This window comes from Centruroides sculpturatus, unplaced genomic scaffold (genome assembly GCF_000671375.1).
Source record: "Centruroides sculpturatus isolate CEXI.00-Female unplaced genomic scaffold, Cexi_2.0 scaffold790, whole genome shotgun sequence".
NCBI classification, from domain to species: Eukaryota; Metazoa; Arthropoda; class Arachnida; order Scorpiones; family Buthidae; genus Centruroides; species Centruroides sculpturatus.
Window position 1 is genome coordinate 213845 of NW_019385106.1, and position 26244 is coordinate 240088.

General features: G+C 27.3%; 1 protein-coding gene and 1 non-coding gene across 2 annotated transcripts in view; one reads left to right on the forward strand and one right to left on the reverse strand.

Moving 5' to 3' along the window:
- Positions 1 to 15848: 15848 nt before the first annotated feature.
- On the reverse strand, positions 15849 to 15920 carry Trnae-cuc. The gene has a single exon. It is a non-coding gene; the product is annotated as a tRNA-Glu (tRNA).
- A 432-nt stretch (positions 15921 to 16352) lies between these two features.
- LOC111634796 (copine-3-like) overlaps positions 16353 to 26244 on the forward strand; it is a 64595-nt gene continuing 54703 nt past the window's right edge. Inside the window, exons 1-4 of the mRNA XM_023379631.1 lie at positions 16353 to 16519; positions 19366 to 19533; positions 21205 to 21384; positions 22941 to 23012. Coding sequence (XP_023235399.1) covers positions 19366 to 19533; positions 21205 to 21384; positions 22941 to 23012 — 420 coding nt within the window. The 5' untranslated portion in view covers positions 16353 to 16519. The remainder of the gene's footprint in view (positions 16520 to 19365; positions 19534 to 21204; positions 21385 to 22940; positions 23013 to 26244) is intronic.

Here is a 26244-nt window from a genome sequence, read left to right on the forward strand (position 1 = left end):
ATCCCCAATTTTGTTGATATTCTTTTGAAAAAACAGTTGCAAATTTCATTTTGATTTATGTCTGTTGTTGTTCAGAAGTAAAAAGGTTTTGATTATATCTTTTGTATCTGCCCTCAGACTTATTTTACAGGTCATAGGCCTTCTTGGAAAAAGGTTAGAGACGCCTGCAATAGAATACTCCATGGCAAATAGAGACGCCTGCAATGGAATACTCCATGGCAAAAGTACTGTGAAAAAGGAAAATAACATATTGATAGTAATTAAGAGTAGTTGAAACTAAACATATAGTAGTTAACTAGCACATCACGCGACTTTGTCATTTCGCGACAAAGTCGAAGTGGAGACGGAAAGAAAGAAACGATCCCTGCACCTGTTAGATACAGATGAAACAATCGCGCACAGGCGAACTTTGCATTTTCCGCCACAAAAGCGGCTATTCTCTTAACTGCCGGCTACGAGAGAGGCGATTCCTTCGCTTGCCGACACGGAGAGGCGAACCAAGAACAAAGCTATCGCCATCGATTGTTTGTTCTTGCATTTTGTCCGTTTTTCGCGCTTATTTTCTTTTAAGCGCGCAATGCTTGTTTTATTTTTGACCCTAAATTCTGTAAAGACATGCTCAGTGGCGTCAGGAAGCAGTCATTACCACTTTGACCTCACTGTAGGCCTATATCGAAAACAAAATCATGAACTTATTTTTTACATTTAAATGGATCTTTATGACATGTTTGAATTCATTGCGATTAATGGAAAATAGCAAAGTTTAATCAAAATCGGCTCATCAAAATTTGAGATCGAATTCAATTTTCTAAGCCACATAGAAGAGGCTTCGCTAACGCTTCGTCTCAATTAGTAGTGTAGACTAATTACTTTAGTAATATAACTTCTCTACTCCTGCAGCAATTAAATTTCTGAAATTTTCACTTCACTATAAGAATTTTGTTATAACTTTCTTCCCTGTTCTTTTGTTATTGTTTTCCATCTGTTAAACAACTAAACCCAGTGGCATAACTCAGAGCCGGCCCTACCATAGGGCGAAAGGAGCAGCCGCTCCAGGTGCTAAGTCCTAGGGGGCGCCTCAGTGGTAAAGAAAATTAAAGGGTATAAATTTGGAGCAACCAAGGGCAGTGGCGTAGCAAGGGGGTGTATCAAGCACCGGGAGCCACTCGCAGAGGGGCGCCAAAATGGTCTCCAAGACAAACTATATGTGTTTCTGGAGGAGGCGCCAATGAAGTGTCGTGCCCCGAGCGCCAGTTATGTTCGCTACGCTACTGACCAAGGGGGCGCCATAATAGGATCTCGCTCCATCCTAAATCTTGCCTCGGGCCGGCACTGGCATAACTACCACTTGTGCAACAACACTGGATCCCAAAGCAGGGGCCTTTTCAACATAGTTGTTTTATTATATTTACGCGATGATGCGTGGTTGAGTGCTCAAAAGACTCCTTTGTATTATATTTTATGTTTGAACATTTGTTGTATACGTTCCTGATTTTTTCGCTTTGACCTAATTATTATGATCATGCAAAACAAAATCAAAGCTAGTCATATGATATAAAGTTAATTGACACGTAGCTCGGTATATATCTAGAGATAGAGAAATGGCTGAGACGGTAAAGACACGAATCTATGGCTCTGGTGACCTGGAATAGAGCATAAAGAATTACAGAATCAGTAATTCTGTATTCTGTACTTCATGTAATTTAATGTTCTTGGCTAGGCTGACCAGCTATATCGATCCTTCACAACTTTGCCATTCTTATTGTGGCAGAATCTATGATGAGCATGAAGATGATTTGTTAGTACCTGTAGGACAGAAAAAGTAAATAAAAGCCTATACCACAGTTTTATTTTGAACTGATTTCAAAATGCTAGCGAAGTAAAAGCTTGGAAAATAGCAATAATTTTTAGCTTACTTAGATTTCACATACAGTATTTGTTTCGTTCATGATTATAATTTCTAATTACATATTTTTATATTTTTGAGATTTCATTGTTAAGGCTTATCAATATACTGTAACTTTAAACGTTTAATATTTTACGTTTTTCTAAGAGGCGAATAATTTAATGTATTATAGTGCTTAAATGTGATTCTCGCAGCTCTGTATTATTGCCTTTTTATTAATATGATGTCCTTTTCTAATTTGTATGAGCAATTACCATAATCTGTTATTATCAAAGCTTTGTTCAGAATTAGAATTGTAATCGCAAATATTGACATAGCGTAATACATATCAATACTATTTGTACTTCTCTCATCTTTAACATCTTTATCATTTATCGTCTATTTTCTTTCATTGTCATTCTTGTAAATTTTTCGGATTTTATTTCTATAAATTACCAAAATATCTTGAAATTAATATTATTTAAAATTTAATAATAATTAATTTGAACTTATATTAAATATCGTTTAAAATTAATATTGAAAAAAAAATTGATAAAATATTTACTTGCACCAATAACACTAGCCTATAATCCAATTAGAAAGTAATAAAAAGAGTAAAATGCGAATTACTGTTAAATTATATAAATTTATCTATTATAACTTCATTTTAAAAGTTTAGAAACAACCGTTTTTTAGACAGACCATACCAGTATACAGCAATCATTATTTTGAGTTGTCGAAGTTTTCTAATAAATAATGCAAATTTATTCATGTTACAATGCTTTATTATTAATCAGAATAGTTTTACATGTATTCAGAATTTAGAAAACGAAAAAGTGTTGTAATATAAAAATGTTTCGAAAATTTATAAACACTTTCAAAAACATGTAGGAAACAAGAAAAATCATCACATGAGTAGCCTACAAAGTTTAGATGACTCGTTAATATTTTGTGGATAGCCACGAGCTACAGCACGGTAACTTTCAGGCATTGAATTAACTAGTTTTTACAGTACTGTACTCGGCAGTTACATTTTTTTTTTTTTTTTTCAGATTTCTCTTTTACGTTTTGGAAGTTGTCGATTTTCATGTAATGTACTGTACTGTACTGTGCATTTCATATTTCTATAAACATTTGCTATCGGATTTAAATTCTGCGAATTAAATGATTACTTTAGAACAGGCACTTATTGAAACCATTGCTAAACGCATTTTGTTATTGAACATAAGCATTATCTTGCTGGAATATGAAATTTTTGTTCTTAAACAAGTTTTCCAGTGTTGAAATGTTTCTTGTACATCTAGATAAGCATTTGCGTTCGTGTTTGTTTTAAGAATTGTTTTAACTCACCTGGACCTAGAACAGTTATGCATACCCAAATTATTACTCTATCTGTAAATTCCTTAAACAATATGCGTTGAAAACTTCCACTTTTTGACAGTACACGTCTGGTCCTGGATTTAATTCATGAGCAAAAATGCATTCGTAACTTTTATCAAGAGAGAGTCAACTCTCTCTCTTGATATTGCTTTGCTGTTACATGTACTTTTTGCACACATACTCTAAATTCATATTTAGTCACGATACGCCAAGTAATTGTTTTTTAGATGTTTTTTTCCAATTTGGACTATGTTTTATAAGGCTGGCAGCAGAAGAAAAACTGTTTTCTTTCACTATACGTCTTAATATTCTCTTATATATGCTGGTTGTAAGTTTCGGAAGTTTACTTCGTGGACGACTGCTGCGGATAATACGCCCTTCATCTTTGTAACGTATTGGTATTTGATGTATTCTTTTAAAACAAAATTAATTTTAAAAAATTAATCAGGCATCAAAAATTAAAAAAAAAATTTTTTAATCCATGCAGGATTACAGTTTTATGCTGAAAATATATTTGTGATATGCAATTGTAATATTGATCGTTTGCTGAATATTGAGAGAAGTTAAATGGAAGTTGGATGAAAATTATAATAACTTAAATTTATGTTTTTGAAATACGTTCTCTAAATAAATATTTAGTTAAAATCATATGAAAAATGATATATTACCCACTAAATTATTAAAACTACCGTATTAATTTTATTTGCAATATGGCAATCCTTTCGATCAAGAAATTTAGTTAATCGTAGTTTCTATTGAAGTTCTGTTGTTTTCGTAATTACAGTAATAACGATTGTCAGATATCATTACATTGCTTCCAATATATTTCTATTTAGTTTCTTCATCCTTGTATTCTTGTCGGTGATAAAGCAAATAAAATATAAAAACATAAAAATGATAATCAGTTGGTAATGATATAATGCTATAACTTATCTAACAACTTATTCTGAATAAGAATTTTAAAAAATCTTAAAACGTTCTATAAATCATTAACAAATTTTCTGTGTATTAACATTAAAATGTGAAAATTTATAGTTAAATCTTTTGGCAAGATTAAATAAATCGAGAAGAAAAATGTTCTCTTAGAAAGTCTTTTGTTATTTATTTTGTTTACTATTATAGAAGTATTACTATAAATGTATCACATAAAATAGAAAACAAGAATTGATGGAAGAAAATACATATGCCTTATCACGATTTTACAGGAAGATCTCTATTTTATTAAAATTGAGTTGTAAATCATTTGCTGTTTTGTTTACAGAAAAATTCGACTCTCCTATTTCATTTCAGATATAAAATATTATGAAATTGAAATCGTTTTAGTAATGAAGAATAAAAAATATATCTTTTAGTCCAGAATGTTTTCAATGAAAACCCGTGTAAAGAAAAAACTTATTATCTACTATAGTTAGCTTGATTAGTGCGAAAAATATTGATTTTGAGTTATAAAATCTACTAAAATATGAATTCTGAGAAAAATTCTGAGTTATTAGCTTACATTCGTTTTTTTATGAAATAATATATAGGCCTATATTTTTTCAAATAGTTGTGTGTTTTTAAAAATCAAATTTCACTTTTAATTTATTAAATATTTAAACTGCAATTGAATTTCAAATAGTTTTAAAAATCGAAGATCGAAATCTCTAGTAACTAAGATGATGCAATGATTTTTAAAGTAAACTGAAGGCATTTATCTGAATCAATTTGTAGCGATTTGTAGTAGTTTGAATGTAGAACTGCGATATTCATTTATAAATTATCTGAAGTAAAGAGCTTATTCGGAATATTTTTGTTGGCATTTTATTATTAAATAATTCCTTTTTGATTAATACTTTTACTGAAGGATATTGAAAGTAATAATGGAATAGTAACAGCAAGATTCATACATACTGACAATTGAATTGTGGCAGTTATTTAAAAGCATAATTTTAACATGTGTAATTTATCATATTTCCACAATAATAAATATATTATCATAGAATGTCGTAGATTTCCATCTGTTTAGTTGCTATTATATTAATGCTCCTAAATAAATTAGATTTTTTAAAAAACACTTTTCCTTATCGATTTGTAGATTGCACATTTTAAATTCGCGAATGCTGTTCTGGAGTTGAAATGAACATTTCGTTATTTCTTATATCCATTATTTTATTGATCTGAATAGTTCGGCGAATCGTAGGCACTTTGAGGTTTTCTTTTTATTGTTAAATTTTGGTTACATAAAGATTTATCTCAAGTGATGGAAAAAATCTGTATACAGAAGGAGAAAACAAATTAAAAATTATAAAATAATCAAATTTTTTAAATTATCTGTAATTAAGCTTGTCGTTTTTGATTACAGGCCTACGTATAAAGATTTTAGTTTAGAAAGAAGAAACAAATATTTAAAAAAATTTATAAGTAACGTCCAGCATTAGACTAAATATAACATTAAATTACTATTATTGCGCTTATATATTGATTTTCTTTCTTATTAAATAATTTTAATGTTGTTCAGATTGTATAATTTTATAAATTTCATTCTTTCTTTGAATTAATTTGTTTGATATTTGTATCAACTTATGAAATGTGTGGTATACAGTAGTTTTTAATTGAGTATTGATTTTTATATTTTATATAATATTTTAATATTGATAAGTTAAACTCAATATTTCATTGATAAAAATAATTATTTAGTTGGAAAAAATATATTATAAATAAAATATTTCGATTAATTTTCATACAGTTTCTTAATTAAATTTATTTAATGATAATTTTTTAAATTAGAAAAACAAAAACTTCAGAAACTGTTGAATTTAGACTGTAAAATATTGCCATAATATTTTACTCGTAGTTTAATGTTAAATTTATCTATCAACATAATTTTTAAAAAAATGAAATTATTTAAAACAAGCTAAATTTATTGATTTTGAAGAAAACCGTTTCAGGTTTAGAATATTTCTGATGTATAATTAATGAGGCTGTAGGTTATGTAATACAAAATAATAAATTTTGATCAAATTTATACCTAAAGTTAGATAAAGATAACTACATTCTTAACTTCACAATCAGATATTCGCAGAGGGTTTAAGTTTGTTTACATTATGTGTCTCTCTTGAAATACCGGCAAATATTTGATGATTTGGAGATTATAAAGATACAATATAGCATTAAATCGAAATCAAATATCCAGGCGAAATCGTTGACAATTTCCGGTATATTGACCATCCAAAGTTCATCGTTTAGTTGCGTCTGGATTTCAAAGACGTCGGGTGAGTGCAGCCAAAAGCTGCCTCATACAACGAGATGTATCGATCGATGACTGAGAGCACGATAGGTCTGTACCGTCTCCCTGCATCCAAGCGCAAGTATGGCGTGTTGCTTGACGTGACCCTACTGGCTATCAGCCAAAGAAAGAGCCTGAAAGAGGCTCAATATCATCAATTTAAGACAAACGTCCCATGGAGACTCAAGAGACGGACGAAGAATTCGGTGAGTGACTACGAGAAAAAATTACGGGTATTCATTCGTCAGTGGTTATTATTATTATTTAGTTTTTTTTTTCCTGTGAAAATTGAGAATGAAGTTATAATCCGCAGAAGATTTTCACAATTTCATATATGATAAAATGTAATACTTTTAAGGCTATTTAATTAAAGGATGGTGTCAAATTTGATTTGTGGGTAGAGGTTGATCGCACGTGTTTTGATTAAGACAGGTGCAGATGATAAAGTACCCGGATGCTGTTTGATTGTGATGTAAGATATCTGAGATTTCCTAATTGTCAGAAAATACATAATTTACCTATAACAATGGACAAATAGTTTTATATCAGAATGTCTTTACAGATATTTCTCATATTTACAATACAATTTAATATTTCAAAATTCAAACATAAAAAAAAACAAAGAAAAAAGTATTATTGGTCATTTAAAAATATCTTAATTTTTAAATTTTACATTATAAACATTTAAATAAATTCAGTATAATTTTTAAACTTTATAATAGATTGCTAAAATGTAACATGATTTTGAGGAGACAAATATTAAATGTGTTAAACGATGTTGATATAATTCTCATGAAAGACTTTCTAATTTAATATAAATTTCTTTATTTGAAGAAGAAACAGGCATTTTGTTATCTGTTTTATAATTTGGACAGCGACCCATAGTATAAACTGTATAGTATGGACCGTTGCCAAGCCACTTGATGCGTAAATAGTAGTCAAATCTTTATATACTTAAATTCAATTTTGCTAAGTAGATTATTAAAAATTTTACTATTCATCACGTTTAATCTGAATGCGAGTGCATCGATTTTGTTGATTGAGTTGTTCAGTTGCTGTCTGAATTCATGTGATTTCTCATCAGGGAATCTATAATTTGTAACCAATGAAAGCATTACCGAAATAAATTTGAAACAAATGATAGTAAAATTTGTCTGTAGGGATATATAATTTAAGAGTTTAAAAATAAAAAATTTCAGATAATATTTATTCTTCCATAAAGATAAAATGTACAGTATGTTTTAAAAGAATGAGGATTGTGTAACTACTGTATATTTTTTTTTTTCCTACAAAATTTTATTGAGATACAACAAATTACTGAGTAAAATATTCTGATATTGAATTTTTATGCATAAATTTTGATATTTCTATTATATTAATGTTCAAGTTTATTAACTATTGTAGATTGTTATTAATTTTAATAATTTTATGCTGTTTACGCAGGAATTTTAATAAAAAATAATTACACTAAATATTTTTAAAACAAAGTTCATTTCATCAGAAATACATATTAATTAATTAATAATAAATTTTTTATTTAAAATAATTAGCATTGAAGAGAATTTTAAAGTAATTTTGGTCAAAAAACATTTTTTATATGATTAACAAAATTTGCAATTATAATTTTTTATTTCATTTTTTTAAAAATATCACGAATGATTTTTTTTTTAAATTTCGATGGTTTATTATTTTAATAAGACATAAGCTTTAAATTTTCTCAAATTCTCAAAACTTTTTATATGAAATATTTCAAAAAATATATTATTGTTATACAATTTTCTATTAAAAGTTATTTAAATATCGTAAATTTAAAATTTATAACTCGTAAAATAATTCTTAAAGATTAGATTAGACGATAATTCGTAAAAAGTAACATTTTAATTTTAAATTAATGGTATGAAAATTTATTGTTTAGTTTTATTTCAATAAATTTTAAATTTATAACGATTTATAGAATGTTTTTTATAGATTTTGTTTATTCTTTAATCGACAGTACATTTAGGGATGAGGTAGAGTTATTCCTCTCGCGTTGTTTAAATATTTTTGTTGATTCAAATTGTACTGTATAAGTATATGTAGAGCTAAGTTTTTTTTTACTTTTTTTTACGCCAAAATCACGCAAATTATTAGATATTTTGCTTTTGCAATTCAAATTATTTATATATTTAATTAAAAAGAAAAATAATTAATTTGAATTCCATATATTTTTAACGAAAAATTGCAAATAACTCAGATAAAATTCTCCTGTTTCAATGATTTCATTGTAAAAATTAACGTATGAGAACAAATACATCTGTGGGTAAAATACGCTTTACGACCCAGTTCCAAAATCACTTCTGTAATCTCCAGAGTGTCGTGAAAAAAATTAGTAGTCTCTCTCATCACTAGTTAAATGTAAATAATTACTGAAATTAATATGTATACGATATACTGTATTAAATAATTTAAATAAAATTAAATAATTTGAAAATATTCCTTTAATGGAAGAAATACTTAAAATATTTATTGTTGTTATCTAATTTTTATTAAATAGAAATGGGTGAAATTAATAAATAAATAATATATATACTTTTCAATATTATTATTAATGACTTATTTTGATAAAAACTATTAAAATTGATATTGGATTTCATGAAATAATTTATTTAATCGTTTCCACCACGAAAAGGCGTAAGCAAATGTTTTATTCATTTCTTTATTTACCAAATAGAGTTTAGTAAATTAAATTAAAAATATAACTGGCCAATTACGAATTTTATGTAAAAAAGTATAGAGATATTTATTCTTTAAGAATTTGGATGAAAATAGAATTCATTTCTTTCTGAAATTGAAGCAGTAAGACTGATCTATTAATAATAAATAAATAAATGATGTTACCATGACTACAAACCGCCATAGTTTGCGAACAATAGTAATTAATTACGTAATTGTTGTTATCGTTATAACAAGATGGACTAATATCAATGTAAAAAAACAGGCAACTCAAAATTATAATTTTTAATGTGGATAAGGATTACACAAGCGAGAACAAAGTTATTTATTCAGAAGAATTCCATTCAAAGCAGGAATGTACAGTACATTACGACTTTTATTTTATGCTCTTTCCAGTTCTAAATTTATGTCTGGTTTCGCGTGACTCGACATATTTGTATCATAAAGTATGAAAATGTGTTTACGTAATAGTTGCATTATAAACTGTTATCTCGGCTATTATTAAATAAATTTATACATCTTACGATGATATCTACCTAGGTATGCGTAAATTTGGCAGTTAAAAGAGCTAAAAACAAAAGATTAAATGAGAATTCCTGTTTTGAATCAAGTTTTTTTGAATGAATAAATTTGTTTGTGTCATCCTTGTCAAGTCGAGAAAAAGAATGAAATCGAAGGGTAATTTTAGCAAAAGTATAATTTTTACATATATTATTTACTGTATACTTTAATTTTTATATATGGACAAAAATTATAAAACTAAGCTATGTCAGACACTTCAAAATTTAAATGAGCGAGAGTAACCCAAAAGATGAAATAAACTATATACTGTATCTTCTATCTAAATTATAGTGCCACCAAGGAGTAAAATATCTGAATACTAGCGGGTTCGCGCCTCTTCAAAGGGGCTGGCTGCGTGGAGCTTTCCGGGTTTCTTTCATGCGTTTGATACCTAAGGACTAGTTTCCCATAGACAATCCTCCCGTGTTTAGATTTATTTCTTGAATTAGATTTTATATAACGTCTTTCTTTATAAATCTTTTTCGATTTCAAGCACAGTATCATTTAAGTACTTCAAATAGAAAAATGTAGGACATCAAAAATATTACATCTTATATAATTAAATTATGTTAAAGTTTATTTTGTCGTATTTGGCTTGTTACAATATACAGTAAGAGTTAACCTTTGCAAAAATTCGTTCGTTTACTCGAGCTCTGAAGTTTATAAAACATCGATTTAGTCGGCGCTCTATCAACTTCGAAACTTGAGTAAACGAATGAATTTTATAGCATGAAATGAGATATTTTAAACATAACAATATATAACAAACTAACTGTTTTTAATGGTAAAAATATAGTATTTTTAATTTAAAAAGTTTTTTTCTGTAGAAAAAAATTATTTCAAGAAATTTAGAATGTATTGGTGAAATAATAAAGTTGATATTGTCTTTAATAATATAACATAATTATGGGGAATTTAGCACTAAGAATTAAGATTTGTTAATTAAATTTGTATTTGAAGAATTTGAAAAAATAAACCAGCAACGATTTGCTCAACTTTCCTGGCAGCATTTAAAATGTTTCGTGGCGCCATCTGTTACCATATTTTATTAAAAAGGCTTTTTGTATTTTTAACTATTATAAAATGGTAAAAAGCTTAATTTTGAGGGTAGGGATGAGTTATATATATATATTTAAAAAAAATTGTAAATGTTAATAAGTATATGTAGAGCTAAGTTTTTTTTTACTTTTTTTTACGCCAAAATCACGCAAATTATTAGATATTTTGCTTTTGCAATTCAAATTATTTATATATTTAATTAAAAAGAAAAATAATTAATTTGAATTCCATATATTTTTAACGAAAAATTGCAAATAACTCAGATAAAATTCTCCTGTTTCAATGATTTCATTGTAAAAATTAACGTATGAGAACAAATACATCTGTGGGTAAAATACGCTTTACGACCCAGTTCCAAAATCACTTNTAACAAGTATCTGTGAATCATGCGATTTTATATGTTGTTAGCCTCTTGTTTTTGTTTTATTGGCTTTTTAAAATCGTTTTATTTTGTATTTTTAAAAAATAATCAGAATCGTCGTCATTATTATTGATACTTTTCCAGCAGTTATACAGTGTAGGCCTATAACAAAAGAAAGACTTTCCCAGATTTTTACTCTTTTGGATTCGGGATACAAATTTTGTGTAGCAATAATCATTGGATTTGTTTACGTTACCAGACAAAACGCATTCGTATATACGATTATATGAATTATGACAAAATAGCTACGGAATATTCTTACAGAAATTGTATCCTGATATTAATATTGACATATCTTTGAGCTTTCCGAGAGTACAACAACATGGACTCGACTGCGGTGTATATGCAATCGCATTTACCGTCTCATTAGCATTTGGCATTTGGTATTCGATATGACAGCAGGCAAACGTTTCTCATTTATCGAAAATATTTAATTCGTATAAATTAAAACATTTTCCTCGGAACCATTTAAAGGTGTTGTCGGTAAAATTAAACCCTTACCACTTGCTTCTAATGATAGGTTAAATTTGATAAACTGTTACACAATGTCTATGTTTAAAACATATAAAACAGAGCGTATTCCGTCTGCTGTCAAAGACAAACTAATCTCAAACCATTGAGTATGCCATCTGCTAATTACGACAAGGAAACTACTATAAAAGATAACATTTCGTCTCCATTTTTGACAACGTCGTAGCAAAATCACTAGGCTCTGTGTGTTTACTAGAAGATAATAGCCGTATTCCTTTACATAAACTTAAAAAAGCAATATTGTAACTATTTATAAACAGCACGAAATGAAAAGACCAGTGATAATCCCAGAAAAATAAAGCCTTTTACAGGTAGAGAAACTGCCATCAAGCCTCTGTAGATCAATCTTTTTCAAATTATGAACGTTTTATCTCAGATGTACACGAAACACTTTAATAAAATTAAGTCACAAAGTACAGCTCGAAGTCTTTTTCATTGTTGAAGTTTATTTTTTAAATTTATTATCCTAGTGACATTGCTTCATTCAAAATTTCCTGTAGTTGTAGTATGTGTAATGTGCACTTTATATGAACAAAATCTTGTAAAAATGCAAAAATAATTGCTCTTATGTGATCCCGTAAAAAACTGTAAAGCCAGGTTGAAAAAGTAAAGCTCAGCAAAAACATCTAAGTAAAGAAAACTTTTGAAAATTGTGGTATAAGAATAGCGGAAGCAGATTTGACAGTAAGACTCAACGTGAATAAACTAGTCATATGAAGTCTGGGAAGGTTAGAAATTTCCGTCATATACACAACTTGTCTAACAAGGATCACTTTTCAAATATTAATAGTAGATCTGTATTAATGATTAGTCGTCGACCATCCTCTCTTTTTGGAGGAGGTCAACGACGACTTTTGATCGAATTTACTTCAACCCCATTCCGCAGCAGTACCTTCTTTCTATCAAACCATCGGTATGGTGGCATTCGAATATGAAAATTGCGTAATACGAGGTTACCAGCCTGCACGAATTATGATTTAAGCGGTTTTCCAGGATGCCGAGTTTAAATATTTGTTCCATTTTTCGCGAAATTTGATTCGTTGGCGGATCGCCATTTCTTAGTCGACTGTGAATGAAACATTTTGTTAGCGCTAACATTAGAAAAATTTAAGATATCATATTTTCAACTGGTGTCTACTTGACCAATGAAGTTGCGCCATTTCGTTCCATCCGAGTATCGCGATAAAAGTGACAATAGTAAGCTGAAATAACCAAACTCATAGGGTTTTCGTTTAATGTTTGTTATATTATATAATATTTGGTTTATATAACTAAAGAGTTATCTTACTTATCTTACGTAAAAGTTTATCACACCGAGTGACCAATCTATCACATTTTAAAAATTATTTAAATTGTATACAGTAGAGAAATAAAGAATTTTTAAAATGTGTTAGATTGATCACTCGGTGTGAAAAACCTTTACGTAAGATAACCTTTGTAGTTATATAAATCAAATAATATAATATAATAGAAGGGTTAGAAGTACGAAAGAATCAAATAATCTTAGTGTTTGTACTTATTTTTTTCACGGGCAACGCCGGGCTTATCTACTAGTTTTATAATAATTAATTATATAAAATGTTCTTTAAATAAAATATCATAACAGTTGGCGCCACACGCAGTTTTAAATATTGTTGCTAGGAAAGTTACACAAGAGTTGCTGAATTTTTTTAATAGAAATAAGAAATGTTTAGAATCATTTGAAAATGTGCATTATAAACGATTCTATTTCGCTTTTAATTAATTTTAATTACACATTTAAATATATATAATATAATATAATATAATATAATATAATAATATAACAGAATTAAGAGGAACGAATGAACCAACTTTATTATGAACAACATAAAAAGTTACTATGAGCAAATCCCTGTAAAACTGGCTTCACTTTTGAATTGTTCTGTATTGTCCCATAGTTTCTTTGGCTAGACGTACGGTACTTAATACCTAATTAATTAATTTCGTTATAACAAGTATTTATAGATTTTTAAAAAATAGAATCAGCAATTAGTTTATAGAAAAATATACAATATGGAGATAATTCATTATTAAATACATCAAACTAATGGAAGTCTACATCCAATTAGTGGATTTTAATAAATTTGTATAAATATTGTGATTGTAGCTGAAAAAGCGATAGAATATTCATTTTTATTTAGGCCCTTTATTGATTGGAACGTTGGAGACAATTCACTTTTTCCCCTTCACCTATAATGACAAAAGAATGGTTTCGGCTAACTTTAAAATACAAAATAATTTTTAAGAGGAGTTTCCATTGGAACAGGCTCGAAACGTGAAGTTTGTTATAATTTATTTTAATAGAAATTTACTAAATATAAATGTTAATATGTAATTTTCGCCGTATATTAATAAGTTAAAGAAAGAAAGTTTGGTAGTTTTTCTAGATTTATAACAATCATATCTCAGTTCTTAAAATTAAGTCTACACTGTGGATGTATCTAAATGACAAGCAGCTAAGTAAGCAAGCCAATGACACAGTTTGTTTTATATGAAACGAACTGTGTCATTGGCTTGCTTATTTGACTGCTTGTCACATAGACATGTTACTGTCATTCATTTAAAAACTTTCATCAATTGACACGGTTTTAAACAATAAAATTACGTTTTTATTGTGGAAACGAAGCCACGTCTCTTTCTTTTCTGTTTTAAAGATTTTATTAAAATTATTTTTTTTAATATTATGAAATATTTATTGTTTATAACTATCTGATCTTTTGTTTAATTAATTAATTAATTAATTAATGTTCATTCGGGGATTAATTAATGTTTAATTAATTAATTAATTGTTTAAATCTGTAGGTGGGAAGGACAGAAATCATAAAAAATAACCACAATCCAGATTTTTGTAGATCAATCAAAATAGATTATTTTTTTGAAGAAGTTCAAAAATTGAAATTTGTTGTATATGATATTGATAATGATACTAAAACTCTTGCCGATGATGATTTTCTGAGTGTTCTGGAATGTACTTTAGGAGAGGTAAGAAATGAAAGATAAGTTTATCTTTATGTTTATAAATAAATCTACAAATAATTTTTATAAGTTAATTTTAAATGATTATTATAAAAGTGCCATAATTATTAATAGCCTATAGTTAATTAATACCATTTCTGATAATGTGTATATTTATAATATTGAAATACAAATCAAAATGAATGTCTTTTTGGACTTTTGCAAAATAAAATATGTTGAATTAATGAAAAAATTCATTTCATAATGTTAAAATTTTAATAAAAATGTATTTGTGAATTTCTGAATATTTGATTTTGTAAATAGCTTTCATATACCTTGATTAAAAGTTTATCATAAATTAATATACAGTTCAGAAATAAATTTTATACACCCATAATCTCAGATTTTTATAAAATATTTTGTTATAAAGGAAAAATTGAAATAATTTGTAGTTTAGTTTCCAAATACTTTCAGCTTTATAAAAAAATATTTTAAACAATAAAGAAATNAATAATTAATTTGAATTCCATATATTTTTAACGAAAAATTGCAAATAACTCAGATAAAATTCTCCTGTTTCAATGATTTCATTGTAAAAATTAACGTATGAGAACAAATACATCTGTGGGTAAAATACGCTTTACGACCCAGTTCCAAAATCACTTCTGTAATCTCCAGAGTGTCGTGAAAAAAATTAGTAGTCTCTCTCATCACTAGTTAAATGTAAATAATTACTGAAATTAATATGTATACGATATACTGTATTAAATAATTTATACCTTTAACCATTTTGTAAATTTGTTATAAAAAATAAGAAATATTGAACGGCATAATTTAAAATAATACAAAATATTAACCGATACTTTACACGCTTATTTGTTTACAATATCCACTCACGTTTAATGCTTCAGTGACGTCATAAACTCTTTCGTGGCAGCGAAATATAGCTACGTAGTTAATATTAGAAAGTATAAAATTGTGGATAGCAATTAAATGAAACGTTTCAACAAGAAAAGTTTCGAATATAAATTTTAAAAAAGAAAGAAAACAAAAAATATTTCCGACACCGGGAATCGAACCCGGGCCTCCTGGGTGAGAGCCAGGTATCCTAACCACTAGACCATGCCGGATTCTGGCTAAGTATCTTCAAAAGACTCTTAAATATCTTATAAATTAGTTAAATATATATTATACTAACAAGAGTTTTTTGATATCTTTAATCCTTTGATTAAAAATAAAATAAACAACGACTACATTTTATATATCTTATACTTCTTATAAATAAATATTTCTTAAAAACACTCGTTTCTACTTCAGTTATATTGTACAGTCAGTACATTTGTCGAACTTATTCGAAGTAATCAATACGAAATTTCCATTATCGCCATGTGACTGACATGACGTCATGAAATAGCAAACCAAATAATAAAACAAAATGTATAAATCAAATAAAAGATATTTGCCGATTAAAATATAAATAATATAAAAATGACATCGGTGACAATATTTTAATAAGAAATCGTTGATATTCGGATTAAGTATTAATTTTTAATAATACGCTTCGTTTCATTGGTTACAATTTTCCACACCCATTTAAACACTAGTGATAGGTCCAATTGCGCAATTCGTACTATGGAATAAAATTTTGTTCCCGTTGCCAAATTGTATCGAGGTGAATCACGTGTCTTTTGTTTACAATAAATATTGTAAGGAATCTCAATTAGAAAAAGTAAGAAAAATTCATTTATGTGTAGATTAAATTGAAGATATTGTTAATAATCACGTATTAATAATAAGTCATTGGGAATATCGTTAGGAATTAAGGTCACCAGCTGAGAAATTTACATTAGCTTTCATGACTCCATTTATGTTAAAAGTCTTTACATATAAAGTCTATTAAATAAAAGTTTTTATATGAATTTCTGTAATTTATTTGTTTTAAAAATTCAATAGGAAGTATCCCTGGACAATTGATTTCCTCCATAAATACTTTAATAAAAATGTTCAACCTTCCTGGCTCTGTTTGTGAGCACTAGCTCATCTTTTATTTCTGCTCCCTTTTAGACTCTTTATCTCGCCGTTCATACTTTTATCATATATTAAATAATGTAAATTCTGCCGGAATATCCCCCTTTAATCTACCGTTCAAAATTATTAATTGATTATCTTGTACAAAATCTAGAAGTGTTTTACCATCTATGTTTAGCAGTTTATCCTTGGATGTTCTTCTGTTACTAATATTGTCAAAATTCTGAGAAAATTCAGTATCAGTGTTTTCTCCAATTCGAGCATTAAAATCTCCTCCAATTAGCCATTGCTGGACTAAAAAGGATCATCTTTCTATATAATTTTGAACTTCACGTAAAACGTTTCTCTTCTCAATTGACGGAGGGAGGTACATTACTATTAGCCCCAAATAAGAGTAATTCCATCTTGTTTTAATATTACTTTCCACTTTGATTATTGCAGCAACAAAGTACTCTGAAATATATTGGTAAAGTATGTCCCCCAAACTCTTCTTAATTAGCATCAAGATTCCTCGTGCAGGACGACCGAATTTACTCTTACGTTGAGCGTTACTAGTTATAATACTATGATTTTGAGTGAAAGTATTTTTTTCCACTACACTTAAATTTAATATCCATGTTTCTGTGATTCCGATTATGTCATTTGAATTTAAAAACTCTCTCACCGAATTTTTATATAGCTTTCCTCTCAGACCTTGGACATTCCAAAAACTTACTAACAGATTGTATCTATCATTTTCTGACAGTATCATTTCATTATCTTTGATTATTCCGTTTACAACTACTAGGTTAACTTCATTATTATTATTATTATTATTATTTACTGTAATGATATTGCTTTTGTCGATATCCTGCTTCAAATTAAATTTATTCATTGCTGTTTCAAAGCTTGATTTAAGTTTGTTCCCAAAAAATGATTCAATTGTATAATCTCTCTTGTGTTCGTATCATAGGTATACATTAGATTATCTTTTATATAATAGTCTTCTCTTACTAAAATTCTATTCTTTTTTGTTTTCTCTAACTTAATCTTGTTTATTAACTGTTTCGTTCTGGTTCTGGATCTTAGACATAGATCTGTTATTATTATTGTTTTTTTCATCTCGTCCTTCATTTTCGGTCTCACTACCCAGAATTTTTTGAGGACTATATTTCTGTCTTTAACTGATTCCATTATGATTTTTATTATTTGCTTATTATGATTATTTTTTAACTGAACAAGGCCCTCAATTTCTATATTATTAAGATCCAGAACATCATTAGTAAATTTTTTAAACTCTTCTAACACATCCAGAGTTTTAAATGGAAAGTTCAAAATAACTAAATTTTCCTTTGTATTTCCATTTAACATTTTATCGAATTCAAATTCCAACATACCTTTTAAATTGGTGTAAGAATTAGACTTTTCTTCCAGTGTGTGGATCTTTTGGGTAATATTTTTCATCTCTTCCTTGACCTTGGCATTGTTTTTTTTCATGATGTTGATTTCAGATTTTATTATTTGAATTTTCAGATTTAAGCTATCGAACTTTTCCTGAATCAACTCATAAATTGATTTAAGTGAATATTTTGACTCTTCGCAATTTTGTAACACTGATTCTCCTGTCGGTTCAAATAAGTCTCTAATTGTAGCATTTCTAGAATTACCAGTAGACTCCTTCGCATAATCTTCTGATAGATATTCTTCTCCCAGTAGCTCTATCAATTGATTATTTTCTTCAACTTCTTTAGCGTCTTCCTTACGCGGTCTCCCTCGCCCCCTTCTTTGCATAACAATGGAATAATGTATACAATGTTGAACATTTTTTATACCAAGATTTTATATGTTTTAAATGTCATTGTTAATATATTTTGTATTATTCTTGAATTCTTGTGATGTTTTGGATTTTTATTATCATTGGAGGAGGAAATCCTTGGTCTTTAGGACATTTCATAGTGTAAATCAAAATATTTATATACATGTCTATTTATATACATTGTCTGTTTCTAGTCACTTATCTATTACAGTTTATCTATCTTTTTACATATGCAAAAAAATACTTTTTGATGTACAATAATTAGAATACTGTTTCAATTCTTAATATGTACAGTACATATCAATAATTTGTTGTTATATCTCTGTACATTGAGTAATATTAGACTGTCTTACAATGTTAAAACTGTGGAAATAAACACAATAAAAATTGCCAATTATACTATTGTGATTTTCATTCACTTTTGATAATGTTTACATTATTTTCATCAGGCTATTAAAACAAAAATGGAATAAAAACATTAGAATATAAATACAAAAGTCATCATGTTTTCAAAATGCATATTTAGAATAATTTTCAGCTTTTTGTTGTTTGTGTTTTAATATTTTTAACACCATAAGATAATTAAATGCATACACATGTATGCATTGAATTTACTTAATATATTTTAAATTCTGTAAAATATATTTTTTTTTTGTAATAGAAAATATAAAAGAAAATATTTGAAAGAAATAACTTTGTTTTAGCCAAATTGATATTAAATTAATAATAATTAAAATTAATTTATATTGTAGATGGCACAGTTTCCTGCATCTCTAGGAATTTCTAGACCAACTCCAACAACATGTGTTACTCAAGTGGAACTATTTGTGAGTTGTCGCTGTTTGATTGACAGAGATGCAACGTCGAAATCTGACCCAACAGTTGTGCTTTATTTAAATGTTGGAGGACGTTTTACTGAAGTAAGTTTTTAAAATTTAAAATATATCTATGCAAGTGAATTAATTATTCTGTAGTCAGAATAAAATTTAATAATTCAATTATGTTTTAATTTTGTACAAATTTTTCTTAAATATAAATCCTAGTAAAAATATTTTACTGTTTTTATATGATATCAAGTGATTTTTGGACAGTTTTAAATAATAAGAATGATATTACTTCATATCAATTAATGAAATAATTACAAGTAATATCATTTTATGTCATTTGAGACTGTCCAAAATGATTTTGGACATTATATCATTTCTGTAATAGTTTCTGATTGATTTCAAATGATACCAAGTGCATTGTTAAACAGTTTTATAGATGCCAGAAATCTTTAATTAACAATAAAATTTTTTAAAGATATTTTCAAAAGCTTTTGGGCATGATGTCAAATGTTATAGATGATATCAAGTGATGTCAGTCACAACATGAATATCACTTGACATTAGTTGTTGTTAAAGATTCAAAAATCAAAAACATACAAAATGTTTTAACAGATAAGAATGATTGATATTACTGTGTGTTGAGTAAAACATATTTGAAGTGCTGTCATATCATATAACATTTTCCAACAACTGATATCAAGTCATATCATGTCCTGACAACTACATCATATCATATTTGAAATCATGTATCATTGACACTTGATTTCAAATGATATTTTTAGTAGAAAAATTCTCTCAGATAAAATTTAGTATTCACTTTTATAATCACTTAAAATTGGTTTTTTGAACAAATAAATTGACATGTTATGTCCTTTGGATCCGACACTCACCCCAGTTCAAGAATTACTTAGAAAAATGATTAATTCTCAGATATTTTATTTAAATGAATTTTGGGATTGGAATCCTTGCTGATCCCTCTTCAGAAAAGGTACAATCTGCGACAAGGCCTACATTGATATTTGGACTCTGAAATATCAATGTAGGCTCTGTTGCAGATTAAATTGTTTTGTCCATGGATAAATTCTATATAAATCTGCATCTCAAGCTCTATCCATTCTTCCCTAACCTGTGTCAATTCACTTTCTCTGTTAATCTGCTAGTATCTACCAGTCAACTTAGTATGTTTTCTTCAAGCATGTTCTTGATCTAGCCATGGAATGCAAATCCATTTTATGCTGCAGCAAGCTGTCATCAAGTACCTTCTCCTTTGGTGGCTCCTAATAAATGCATGACTTCATCTCTTGGAAACACAGAAGTCACCATCTTACACCTCTGCTTGAGAGTGGTGTTCTGCAAATCTCTAGAGTAAATGATCCCGACCACCTCATCAACAACTCCATTCCAGCCCGGCATCATCCAAACTTGTATTGGATTTAAAAACTATTGTTCTAGACAAAAGAAGGTTAGATGTAAGTGACAATTTCTGTATCAATAAATGAAAAAGTTTGTAAAGGTGTTTGAGTCTAAATCTTTTACACCCACAAACATGGTTTTATCTGCAAACCCTCACTGAGTTTGATTTCCTAATGAATTAGGTATCGGGCAGTGACAATTAGCACCATATATCCTTACACTTATATTTATTTATATTTGATGCATAATATTATTTTATTTTTAATATAAATATTTTTATGTTTTTTGTAAATGTTTATTACATTGTTATGTTTCAAATTAAATTAATTAATTAATTGTTTAAATCTGTAGGTGGGAAGGACAGAAATCATAAAAAATAACCACAATCCAGATTTTTGTAGATCAATCAAAATAGATTATTTTTTTGAAGAAGTTCAAAAATTGAAATTTGTTGTATATGATATTGATAATGATACTAAAACTCTTGCCGATGATGATTTTCTGAGTGTTCTGGAATGTACTTTAGGAGAGGTAAGAAATGAAAGATAAGTTTATCTTTATGTTTATAAATAAATCTACAAATAATTTTTATAAGTTAATTTTAAATGATTATTATAAAAGTGCCATAATTATTAATAGCCTATAGTTAATTAATACCATTTCTGATAATGTGTATATTTATAATATTGAAATACAAATCAAAATGAATGTCTTTTTGGACTTTTGCAAAATAAAATATGTTGAATTAATGAAAAAATTCATTTCATAATGTTAAAATTTTAATAAAAATGTATTTGTGAATTTCTGAATATTTGATTTTGTAAATAGCTTTCATATACCTTGATTAAAAGTTTATCATAAATTAATATACAGTTCAGAAATAAATTTTATACACCCATAATCTCAGATTTTTATAAAATATTTTGTTATAAAGGAAAAATTGAAATAATTTGTAGTTTAGTTTCCAAATACTTTCAGCTTTATAAAAAAATATTTTAAACAATAAAGAAATTCAGAACAAAGTAAAAATTAAACACTAAAATAACTCCAGTGCATAATGAGCAGAATAACAATTTATAAGAAACAATCATAGTTTTACTAAATATCAGTAATGTTTAGAAAAACTAGTACATTGAAAAAACATTTTTGAGTTTATTTATGAAAAATATTTTAATATTATATATAAGGTCTGGATTTATATGCATGTGCATGTCTTTTTCCTTAACTGCTATGATGTTAAAACCACAATAAAAACACAATTTGGGTCCATGTGCATCAAATTTAGGTTGTCCAATAATGAGTATTTTATATGCATTTATCATTTTTATTGTATATTTTGCAGATTTAACTGTTTTCCAGACTAAATAAGTGCTTTATAAACTTTATAGCTTGTTTGAGTGATTGCAGGTGCAATTTCTTCAAATGGTCTATAGTCCATTTCTTCTATCTGTGCAGTGAATCTTTATTGATGCATGTGAGAAATATCACTTTTTCATTCAATTACATATCAATACACAGAATTCAAATGCTTTAAATTCTCAAATCCTCAAGTCTTCCAATATATTTTACATTGCTATAAATATCTTTCATTTTTCAAACTCTCAAAATCCTTTGAAATAATTGGATTAAAATGATTGTGAATGCTGTACTTATTAATTTAATAATGATAAATTTAAATTGTTCAAAAATATTGTAAATATATTGTTTAATTAAATATAATGAATACAATTTCTTTGTGTTAAAGTAATCAAACTTCTGTATATGGAGCATGTACAGAAAAATTCCATTGTATTGAGTTCCGTTCAANATATATTTTGATCTGTTAGAATATGATTCTTTTTCATTAATTATATTTAAATTTTAATTTAGTGATTAACAATTTGAAATTTAATATTTGTTAAGAATAAGTTTTTGAAAGTAACTTATATATTTTTTTGTATTGTAATTTTATATTTAAAAGATATATTAACTTTCTCAATTTCTGATAAATACGGTCTCATTTTAAGTAGAAATTAAATAAAAATAAAAAAGTATGAAGTTTGAATTTAAAATATAGTTTTTACATCATTATTTTATAATTATTAAAGATTGTTTCTTCGTCTCCCTGTACAAGACAATTGTTATCAAAATCAGGTCATAAACAAAAGAGCAAAATAATTGTAAGTATAATATTTTGCTTTTGATATAACATAAAAATTCTTTAAACTTGTATATGTCACTAGTTTATTTATTTTATAATATATCTTATTTTTTGAATTACACCCTGGCATTCAAATACACCCAGTCTTTCAATAAACTTGGAAAATTAAAAATTTGTTAAAAATAAATTCTGGATTGAAAAGCATGGGAAACTCTGAAGTACTGTGCTGTATGGGGTAATGTAGTTTAGAGTGACAAGTAAAGAATTTAACTAAAATTCTACCTCTTCAAATTATCTAGTCAGACAGCACTTTCTGTTCCATAGGAATATTTTTGACAATAAAATTATGTTGTCAAATATTGAATGTGGGAAAGTCAAGTTTGAGTTCATAAGTCAAGAGGTTATCAGTCAAAGGGTAATTAAGAAAACTCAAATTGGAAAGAGATGGTAAGTGTGAACCAGAAAAAAGTAGTTAAGATTTTGATTCTGATAGTGTAATCAGTGAGTAGTTGGGGCCCAGATCCCCTTTGTAATGAAAAAGTTAATAAAAATGCTAAATATATGTACAGGGTTTCCACAAAGTCTGGGTACATAAGGAGTAACACATACTTTTAAAACAAAACAATTTTATTTGATTCTAATATTAATACATAACATTTTCAATATGATTTCCATCATTTTCAATACATAATTTGATGTGCCATAATTCGTGGACACCATTACCAGTCAGTGTGCTGAAATTGATGGCAGTACAGACCTATTTAATCGAGTTCACCTGAATTTTGCAAGGCACATCAAATTATGTATTGAAAATGATGGAAATCATATTCAAAATGTTATTTATTAATACTGTATTAGAATCAAATAAAATTATTTTGTTTTAAAAGTATGTGTTAATCCTTATGTACCCAGACTTTGTGGACACCCTGTAGAATAATTTAATTGTTAAGTTAAATATATATAAATTATTAACTTTGTAGTTTTTTAANACTGTAATGATATTGCTTTTGTCGATATCCTGCTTCAAATTAAATTTATTCATTGCTGTTTCAAAGCTTGATTTAAGTTTGTTCCCAAAAAATGATTCAATTGTATAATCTCTCTTGTGTTCGTATCATAGGTATACATTAGATTATCTTTTATATAATAGTCTTCTCTTACTAAAATTCTATTCTTTTTTGTTTTCTCTAACTTAATCTTGTTTATTAACTGTTTCGTTCTGGTTCTGGATCTTAGACATAGATCTGTTATTATTATTGTTTTTTTCATCTCGTCCTTCATTTTCGGTCTCACTACCCAGAATTTTTTGAGGACTATATTTCTGTCTTTAACTGATTCCATTATGATTTTTATTATTTGCTTATTATGATTATTTTTTAACTGAACAAGGCCCTCAATTTCTATATTATTAAGATCCAGAACATCATTAGTAAATTTTTTAAACTCTTCTAACACATCCAGAGTTTTAAATGGAAAGTTCAAAATAACTAAATTTTCCTTTGTATTTCCATTTAACATTTTATCGAATTCAAATTCCAACATACCTTTTAAATTGGTGTAAGAATTAGACTTTTCTTCCAGTGTGTGGATCTTTTGGCTAATATTTTTCATCTCTTCCTTGACCTTGGCATTGTTTTTTTTCATGATGTTGATTTCAGATTTTATTATTTGAATTTTCAGATTTAAGCTATCGAACTTTTCCTGAATCAACTCATAAATTGATTTAAGTGAATATTTTGACTCTTCGCAATTTTGTAACACTGATTCTCCTGTCGGTTCAAATAAGTCTCTAATTGTAGCATTTCTAGAATTACCAGTAGACTCCTTCGCATAATCTTCTGATAGATATTCTTCTCCCAGTAGCTCTATCAATTGATTATTTTCTTCAACTTCTTTAGCGTCTTCCTTACGCGGTCTCCCTCGCCCCCTTCTTTGCATAACAATGGAATAATGTATACAATGTTGAACATTTTTTATACCAAGATTTTATATGTTTTAAATGTCATTGTTAATATATTTTGTATTATTCTTGAATTCTTGTGATGTTTTGGATTTTTATTATCATTGGAGGAGGAAATCCTTGGTCTTTAGGACATTTCATAGTGTAAATCAAAATATTTATATACATGTCTATTTATATACATTGTCTGTTTCTAGTCACTTATCTATTACAGTTTATCTATCTTTTTACATATGCAAAAAAATACTTTTTGATGTACAATAATTAGAATACTGTTTCAATTCTTAATATGTACAGTACATATCAATAATTTGTTGTTATATCTCTGTACATTGAGTAATATTAGACTGTCTTACAATGTTAAAACTGTGGAAATAAACACAATAAAAATTGCCAATTATACTATTGTGATTTTCATTCACTTTTGATAATGTTTACATTATTTTCATCAGGCTATTAAAACAAAAATGGAATAAAAACATTAGAATATAAATACAAAAGTCATCATGTTTTCAAAATGCATATTTAGAATAATTTTCAGCTTTTTGTTGTTTGTGTTTTAATATTTTTAACACCATAAGATAATTAAATGCATACACATGTATGCATTGAATTTACTTAATATATTTTAAATTCTGTAAAATATATTTTTTTTTTGTAATAGAAAATATAAAAGAAAATATTTGAAAGAAATAACTTTGTTTTAGCCAAATTGATATTAAATTAATAATAATTAAAATTAATTTATATTGTAGATGGCACAGTTTCCTGCATCTCTAGGAATTTCTAGACCAACTCCAACAACATGTGTTACTCAAGTGGAACTATTTGTGAGTTGTCGCTGTTTGATTGACAGAGATGCAACGTCGAAATCTGACCCAACAGTTGTGCTTTATTTAAATGTTGGAGGACGTTTTACTGAAGTAAGTTTTTAAAATTTAAAATATATCTATGCAAGTGAATTAATTATTCTGTAGTCAGAATAAAATTTAATAATTCAATTATGTTTTAATTTTGTACAAATTTTTCTTAAATATAAATCCTAGTAAAAATATTTTACTGTTTTTATATGATATCAAGTGATTTTTGGACAGTTTTAAATAATAAGAATGATATTACTTCATATCAATTAATGAAATAATTACAAGTAATATCATTTTATGTCATTTGAGACTGTCCAAAATGATTTTGGACATTATATCATTTCTGTAATAGTTTCTGATTGATTTCAAATGATACCAAGTGCATTGTTAAACAGTTTTATAGATGCCAGAAATCTTTAATTAACAAT